General features: G+C 55.4%; 1 protein-coding gene across 1 annotated transcript; it reads right to left on the reverse strand.

Moving 5' to 3' along the window:
- Positions 1–227: 227 nt before the first annotated feature.
- LOC127036439 (olfactory receptor 5C1-like) lies at positions 228–1,160 on the reverse strand. The gene has a single exon (XM_050927374.1). The coding sequence runs from the start codon at positions 1,158–1,160 to the stop codon at positions 228–230; it is 933 nt and encodes a 310-aa protein (XP_050783331.1).
- Between the last annotated feature and the right edge of the window lie 7,264 nt (positions 1,161–8,424).

The raw sequence follows: 8,424 nt of genomic DNA on the forward strand, positions 1-8,424 counted from the left end.
CAGGAAGACTGCCTTTGGCGACTTGCCCGCTGGAGGTCCCCAGTCCCGTGAATTCGGCAGCAGCCTGCGGGACGTCCGCCGAAGCCGCGGCACCAGTGGACCCTCCGCAGGCATGCCACTGAAGGTAACCTGCCTGCTGCCCTCGCGGGGACCGGCAGAGCACCCCCCATGGCTTGCCACCGCAAGCACGTGCTTGGCGTGCTGGTGCCTGGGGCCGCCCCTGTTCCTCAGCCTCCCCAGATGCGGCGCCTGCCCAGAAGCCGCCTGGCCAGGGCCCCCTTGACGTCGGCGTTGCGCAGGCTGTAGATGGCAGGGTTGAGAGTGGGGATGATCACGGTATACAAGACAGCAGCCATCTTGTCGGCCTGGGGAGCGTAGGTGTCTTCGGGCCGCAGGTACATGAAGATGAGGGTCCCGTAGAGCACAGCTACAGCTGCCAGATGGGAGCCGCAGGTGGAGGTAGCCCGGCGCAAACCTGCCCGCCCCACAGCCCTGAGGATGAACCCGTATGAGGCCAGGATGGCCAGCAGGGTGACGCTCTGGATGGCTCCGCAGATGGCCAGCAGCAGGGCCTGGTTGAGGCTGATGTCAGCGCAGGCCAACGCCAGCACGGGTGGGATGTCACAGAAGAAGCTGTTGACGGTACGGCTGCAGCAGAAGGGGAGGCGGAAGGCCAGGCTGGAGTGCACAGCCCCGCTGGCCGCCCCTGCTGCATAGGAGCCCAGCACCAGCCCGCAGCAGAGGCGGGGTGGCACAGCAGCCTGGTAGTGCAGTGGGTGGCAGATGGCGGCGTAGCGGTCATAGGCCATGACAGCCAGCAGGCAACACTCGGCGTCCGTGGCAGCAGCGAAGAGGAACATCTGGAGGGCGCAGGCTGGGCCGGGGAGGGCAACCCGGCCGACCAGCAGGCCCCACAGCATGATGGGGCCCACGGCACAGCAGGAGCAGAGGTCCAGCAGCGCCAAGTGGCTGAGGAAGTAGTACATGGGGGTGTGGAGGGAGCGCTCGGCCCGGATCAGAACTGCCAGGCCCAGGTTCCCCACCAGGCCCAGCAGGGAGACGGGCAGCGCGAGTGAGAAGAGGAGCAGACTTAGGTCTCGGCGGGAGGGGAAGCCCACAAGGAGGAAGTCGGTCACTCCTGTCTGGTTTGGCCTGGCCATGGGCGGGGGCACAGATCTGTGGAGAGAGAGCGTGGGTGAGAGCCTGCCCCTCTGCCAATGCACTCGGCCCAGGGTGGGGCTGGCACTGCCCTCTTCTAGTGTCAAGGATTTGGTGTTTGGGGAGGGCTGGTCTGGCAGAGAGATGCAGCCACCTCTGGGTTGGGGCAGCTGGGGAACAGCCGCACATAACATCACGTAACAATTTAGGCTACGAAGCAAAGAATAAGCCAACATCCAAACATATCTTTAGGGACGTTATCAGGTGAAAGGCGTTGGTGAGGAAAGCGGGGTTCGCAGAGTTCCCTTTGGAAAGAGGAGGCAGTGATTTAAATCTGCAGGAGCTACTGAGCTGGTGGGGGAGCGATGCCTGGGGCAGGGAGATGAACTAGAGGGACCCGGAGGCAGCGTGGCAATGTGATGTGGGCAGACAGCAGGATGGGCACTCAGGACTCCTGGGTTCTCTTCGCAGCTCTGCTACTGACCAGCTGGGTTATGCTGGGCAAGTTACTGCCCAGCTCTAGGGCTCTGCTTCCCCTGGCATATTCAGACTGGGAGCTCTCGAGGGAAGAGCCAGTCTCTCCTTGTGTGTCTGGCAGCACCTGGCAAGACAGGGCCCTGATCTCGGCTGGGGTCTGGGCACTGCCTGGCATAAGGGGCTCCCTGATCTCGGCTGGGGTCTGGGCAGTGCCTGGCACAAGGGACACCCTGACCTCGTCTGGGGTCTGGGCAGTGCCTGGCACAAGGGGCACCCTGATCGCAGCTGGGGTCTGGGCAGCGCCTGGCAAGACGGGACTCTGATCTCAGCTGGGGTCTGGGCACCATCTGGCACAAAGGGGCAACCTGATCTCAGCTGGGGTCTGGGCAGTGCCTGGCACAAGGGGCACCCTGATCTCAGCTGGGGTCTGGGCAGCGCTTGGCACAAGGGGGCATCCTGATCTCGGCAGTGCTCAATGTCATTGTCCCCACTGCAATTTCATCTGCAGCCTCCTACCGGAACCATAACAAACATCCTCATAAAGATGGGATGGGGACACCTGGTCAGGATTGATGGCTGAGAGCCCCAAGGGCTAGGTGTAATGATCAGGGTTGCATTTTCGGAGCAAAGAGGGGGGGATGGTCCAGACAGCTTTGGGGAGCCTCCCACCCCCCGGCCCTAAACACTGATCCCTCCATCCCAGATGGACGTGGGCACACGGCCGGGGGACAGGGGTTTGGGGAAGGGCCCCAGGTCTGGGAAAGGAGGGAAGAACTAGCAGGAGGGGCTCTGGCTGAGAGGTACCAAGGTGGATGGGGTAACCAGATGGGGGAATCCTCTGAACAGGGCAGATATTAGAAAGGGGGACAGCTGAAGAGAAGGAAGGAAATTGCCTCCCGCTGAGAGATAGAGGGAATGGGATGGGATGGGAGCCCTTTATGGGCAAAGCATGGAAGGATTTGCCCCTGAGAACCCAGGAGTCCTGGGTCCCAGCCTCCTGCTCTAACCCACTAGATCCCACTTCCCTCCCGGAGCCAAGGACAGAACCCAGGTGTCCTGGTTCCCACTGACTGTGGCTGGACAGCCCCCTGACCAGAGATGGTGTCAGCCAGCGAGGAGGTGATGGGGGTCAGTGCAGAGGGGGTGTCCCTACCCAGGAAAGGCCCCATGTCCGGTCGCTGCCCCATGGCATCCACCCTACCTGGGCAGTGGCAGGGTCTGCATCTCTGTCAGTGCCGGTGCCCGCTGCTTTCCACCCGGGCGGCGCTGGGACTTTTATGGCCCCTTTCCCTGGCATCCACAAGTCCTCCCCTGGCACCGACTCCCAGGGCTCCTACCTGAGCCAATCCCCACCGTGTCAGCCGGGCCCCGCAGACAGAGGGGCTGGGAGCTCATCACCCCCCGCCTCCTGCCCGCACAGATTCAGACGCAGGTGGCTAATTGCACAGGAAATTGGTGTCTGGGGTGAGGGGGCTGCTGGGCCACAGCTACACACACACACACACACACACACACACACCACAGAGTGCTCCCAGTAACCCGTGTCAGAGTAGGGCCAGCCTCAGATCTTCTGCCCTGCTGCCAGTCCCTGTGTGGCACCAAGGGCTGGGCCCTTTGCACCCAGTGTGGTGTGAGGGAGAGGTCATCCCTGGCACTTCCATGCCTGGGTGCCTGGGCTTTGTTAGACCCCAATCCCTTCAGAGGGCTGAGGAAAGAACCCAGGAGTCCTGGCTTCCAGCCCCTCTGCTCTAACCATTAGCCACCTCTCCCCTCCCAGAGCTGGGAGAGAACCCAGGAGTCCTGGTTCCCAGCCCCCCCACTCTAACCATAGACCCCACTCCTCTCCCTGAGAACTAGGGTGACCAGACAGTAAATGTGAAAAATCGGGACGGGGGCTGGGGGGTAATAGGAGCCTATATAAGAAAAAGACCCAAAAATCTGGACTGTCCCTATAAAATCGGGACATCTGGTCACCCTACTGAGAACTGTTGAGAACCCAGGAGTCCTGGCTTCCAGCCCCCTCAGCTCTGACCCCTACACCCCACCACCCTCCCAAAGCTGGGCTGTCATTTAGGGGATTATTTCTCCAGTCTCAGAGGGGCCCCAATAACAGCTGCATTGAGCCCCATTGCCTTGTGCACGTGTGAGGAGGTAGTGGAAACCCAGCCTGCCGTAGACATGGAGTGTGGATTTACCCGGCCGATCGGCTGGATGCCCAGCAGAGAGAAAGAAACGTACATTCACAGCCCTCAAGTGAAATGGGGAGCAGGCCGCGGAGACATTATCCAGCCTGCAGGAATCCTTCCTGGCTCTTGAGCCAGAGACAATGGACTTTGGGGGATACACAAGGAGCAAAATGACCCTTTAAGTGTCCCCTCCTTGATGGATGTAGGGGCCAGCACTCTTGGGGCCTGTTCAGTCCCCCGACCTGGAGGGCCGGGCTTGCCGAGAACTTGATGTAAGGCAGAAAATTGGTTGGGGTAAGATAGAGAGACAAGGTGGGACTGACATGGCTCCAATTACACTATGTACAACAATCGGCAAAGATAGACAATGGGGGACCAATGCGACTCCAACAACATTTCATGCAACAACTGGAAAATGTAGACAAAGTGAGGCTGACATGGCTCCAATTCTGCTGTATACAATCGGCAAAGATAAAGAAGGTGAGACTGACGTGGCTCCAACAACGCTACCTACAACAATTGGCAAAGATAGACAAGGTGGGATAGACACATCTCTGACAACACCACCTTAAACACTCGGCAAAGTAGCCCCATGTGACAATGCCGTCTCCGTCACTAGAAAAGTGCAGTTTAGTGCCTTTTTCTCTAGCTCAGCATCACTTAAATCTCAGTTCTTCGTTGCCACGCTCAGCGCTGGATTTGCTAGAACCCGGCTGTGCACTGGGGTGTTGGAGTCGGGCGCAAGGCTCAGCTGGGCAAACAGACTGGGGCAGGACAGGACACAGTCCGAGGACGGCCTGGGGGTGCCGGGGGCGGAGGGTCACCTGCAAGGCTGGTGGTGTCTCTGGGGGGTTGCCAGTGAGGCAGACAGGCCAGCATGGCAGGGAACTGATTTCCAGCCACACTCGCTCTCACAGAGGCAGAGGGGCAAGTGTGACGATGCGGTTCTGGCGGGACCTAACTGAGAGTGCCAATTCAGGACCAATTGCTCAAACAGGGCAGTCACAGCCCAAGGCTGGGGTTTTTCCACCTCTAAGGCAAACTAAACCAGCCAGACAAAAATTACTTCGGTCTCACCCACTGGCTAACCACAAGTCACACAAGCAATTTCCTTAGACGCTCCAGTCTCCCAGTGTCACCACCAGTGCCACCCGTCCTGGGGATGAATGGTTATGAAAACCAACACCCCAGTAAAAGAAAAAGGTTCTCTTGATCCCAAAGGACCAACCCCAGACCCAGGTCAATATACACATCAGATCTTACCCACATATCACGCTGTTGCCAATCCTTTAGAATCTAAAATCTAAAGGTTTATTCATAAAGGAAAAAAATAGAGATGAGAGCTAGAATTGGTTAAATGGAATCAATTCCATACAGTGATGGCAAAGTTCTTAGTTCAGGCTTGTAGCAGTGATGGAGTAAACTGCAGGTTGAAATCAAGTCTCCGGAGAACACCCCCGACCGGGATGGGTCATCAGTCCTTTGTGTAGATGTTTAGTAAGCAGGATTGAAGACAAGATGGAGATGAGGCATCCGCCTTATATAGGCTCTTCCAGGTGTAAGAACACTTCTTTGTTCTTACTGTGGAAAATTACAGCAAAATGGAGTTTGGAGTCACATGGGCAAGTCCCTGCACACCCTGCTGAGTTACAAGGCGTATCTGCCTCCTCTCAATGGGTCAATTGTGTAGCTGATTGTCCTTAATGGGCCATCAAGCAGGCTAAGCAGAGCTAACACCAACTTGTCTGGGGTGTTTCCCAGAACTGCAGCACCAATTTGAAATACAGACAGTATACAGCCAATACTTATAACTTCAACTACAAAATGATACAGACATACAGACAGCATAATCATAACCAGCAACCCAGAACCTGGTCCTAGACACCTGATATGACCCCCTTTACATAGGATTTGGTGCCACTACAGGACCTTGGTTGCAAACCATGTTCTATATGATCCCAGTTTATATCAATAACGTCACAGCAAGGAAGCGGCTTGTGACCCTGGGCACTCTGACGAGAACATCCCAGTGCTGGAAGTGCTCGGAAGGCAAGGGGGGGCCCCCCATCGCCCCCACAGAGGCTCATTCCCCTGCCCAGCAGTTTGTTCTGCCTCCCAGCCCCGAAATGAAGCCTGGCCCCCATTAAGTCTGCCCCCTCTAGCACCCCATCAATTGTTCCCTCCAAGAATTCTACTGTTTCAAGCCCCCCACCAATTCTGCCCCTTGCAGCCCCCACGAGCTGCGGTGGGAGTTTGTGGTAATTAACGGGACGTTTGTCCCACGATCTCTCCAAGCCAGGCATTGTCCAGGGGACAGAGTTCGGAGATTCGCCCCCGGGTGCGAGCTCAGAACTCTGCGAGATGCTTGGAGCCATTAAGCGCCTCCCAATTATGGTGCACAGAGGTTGGGGTGCAACCCCAGATCACTGGGTCCAATTCCAGGGGGACTCCTCCCCAGCGATGTGAGGAGGAGCCCATCCCATCCCAAAGGGTTAGGAGAAGGTGGGGACGGGCCATGTCCCATCCAGAGCCCCCCTCCAAGGGGCTGAGTGTTTAAGGGGCTGTGAAGTGCAGAGATAGGATGGGGCCACTGGCCTTTAGGGTCTCATATTGTCGCTGACGGACTGAGAACAACCCTCGTTGTCTCCAGGAATGGCTGTTGGATTTTGGACTGGATGAGAGCTGGTGCCCCCTGTGGGAGGAAGGCCCTCTGTTCCAAGAGCCAGGCATCTAGACAGAGGATTGTCTGGACCAGCTCCAAGCCCCAACCAGCAGTGGCTGATCTTCAGTGCTTCAGAGGAAGGCAGGGGAAAAAAGAGATTAAAAATATAGAATCATAGAAACGTCGGGCTGGGAAGGACCTCGAGACCTCATCAAGTCCAGCCCCTGGTGCCGTGGTAGGACCAAATAAACCTAGACCAGGTGTTTCTCCAACCTCTTCTTAGAAACTGCCAATGACCAGAGATCCTACAACCGCCCTTGGAAGCTGGTTCTGGAGTTTAACTATCCTCAGAGTTAGAAAGTTTTTCCTAACCTCTAACATAAACCTCCCTGGCTGCAGATCAAACCCTTTACTTCTTGTCCTGCCTTCAGCAAACACGGAGAACAACTGATTCCCCGGCCTCATATAACAGCCTGGAACAAATGTGGAGATTGTTCTTCTTTTCTCAGGACTAAACATGTCCTGTGTTTTTAACCATTCCTCCTAGGTCAGGTTTTCGAAACCTTTCCTCCTTCCAGTCGCTCGCCTCTGGACTCTCTCCAGTTTGACCACATCTGTCCTGAACTGCAGTGCCCAGAACAGGACACAATATTGACTAGTCCCAGACCCAGGGCTGATCCCTGAAGGACCCCACTAGATATGACCTCCTGGTTTGACCGTGAACTGTGATAACTACTCTTTGAGTACGGTTTTGTGACCAGTTGTACATCCATCTTCTAGTAATTTCATCTAGACCTCACTGGGGGAAAGCATTCCTTCCTGACCGCAGCAGATGACCAACTGAAGCCTTGAAGCATGAGATTAGATTCTAGTCATTGTTATAATACTGAGCTCCAAGTGTTACAGACATGCCAAGGGAAATGCAGGTCATTCTGTTCTCCAAAAGGCCCATGAAGGGATGAAAAGGGGATTCATAGAGTCCAAGGCCAGATGGAAGGGAGGTTCTGAAATAACCTTCCATTTGGAAAACCTGCCTGATAGTGAGAGATTCAAGGATCACAAGCTATTTAGTTGAACAAAGAGAAGGTTAAAGAGTGACTTGATCCCAATATTGAAGTATCGCCATGAGGAACAAATATTTAATAACGGGCTCCAGCAGAGAAAGGTCTAACCCAATCCAGTGGCTGGGAGTTGAAGCTAGACATGGCGGCCATGATAGCAGGGACTGGAGTCTGTGACTCAGGAGGGCCCAAAGAAAAGCACTAGAGACCACAAGATTGGGGATAAAGCTACACAGGACATCTGGAAGACCTCTCTTAGAGGCTAGTGGGGTCTGGTCTGCTTAGCTCATCAAAGAGCCGGTGAAGTGAGGACTAGGTACCAGTTTGGAAACACACTTGCAGCCCCCCACCAGTATCTGGATCCTGCATGCAGCCCTGGGCCCCATCAGCACCACACGGGAAAGGCAGAATGAGCAGGGGCTCGGGGACAGTTCAGGCTCTAGAAAAACTATCCTGTGAAGAGATACTAGAAAGATCAGGGTTGCATAAAGCATAAGAAGGAGCATAACACAACGAAAATAGGACAGAGAAAAGAGCCTGGGGGATTCTGTCTTCCCTGTTGCATGGCACAAGAATGAAGGGACAGCCCAGGAAATTACAGTGGGAAATTCAAAAGACATACTGATGCCCTCAGTGACTGTGGAAGTCATTGCCACAGGATGATGCCGAGGCTAACACCTAGCAAGATTCAAAAAGGGACTGGACATTTCCATAGGGAAAAGGAGCATCCAGAGTTAGATTTGCTCAGACTAACTAAAGGTTGTGGAAGGGATATTAAACCTCATGCTTCAGGGTCGTACGGAACCTCTTGTTATGAGCGATCAGGAGGGAATTTTCATGGGGGCAGATCCTCACCTGCTCCTGCAGGTTCTTATACCTG

Source organism: Gopherus flavomarginatus, chromosome 18, assembly GCF_025201925.1.
Source record: "Gopherus flavomarginatus isolate rGopFla2 chromosome 18, rGopFla2.mat.asm, whole genome shotgun sequence".
NCBI classification, from domain to species: Eukaryota; Metazoa; Chordata; order Testudines; family Testudinidae; genus Gopherus; species Gopherus flavomarginatus.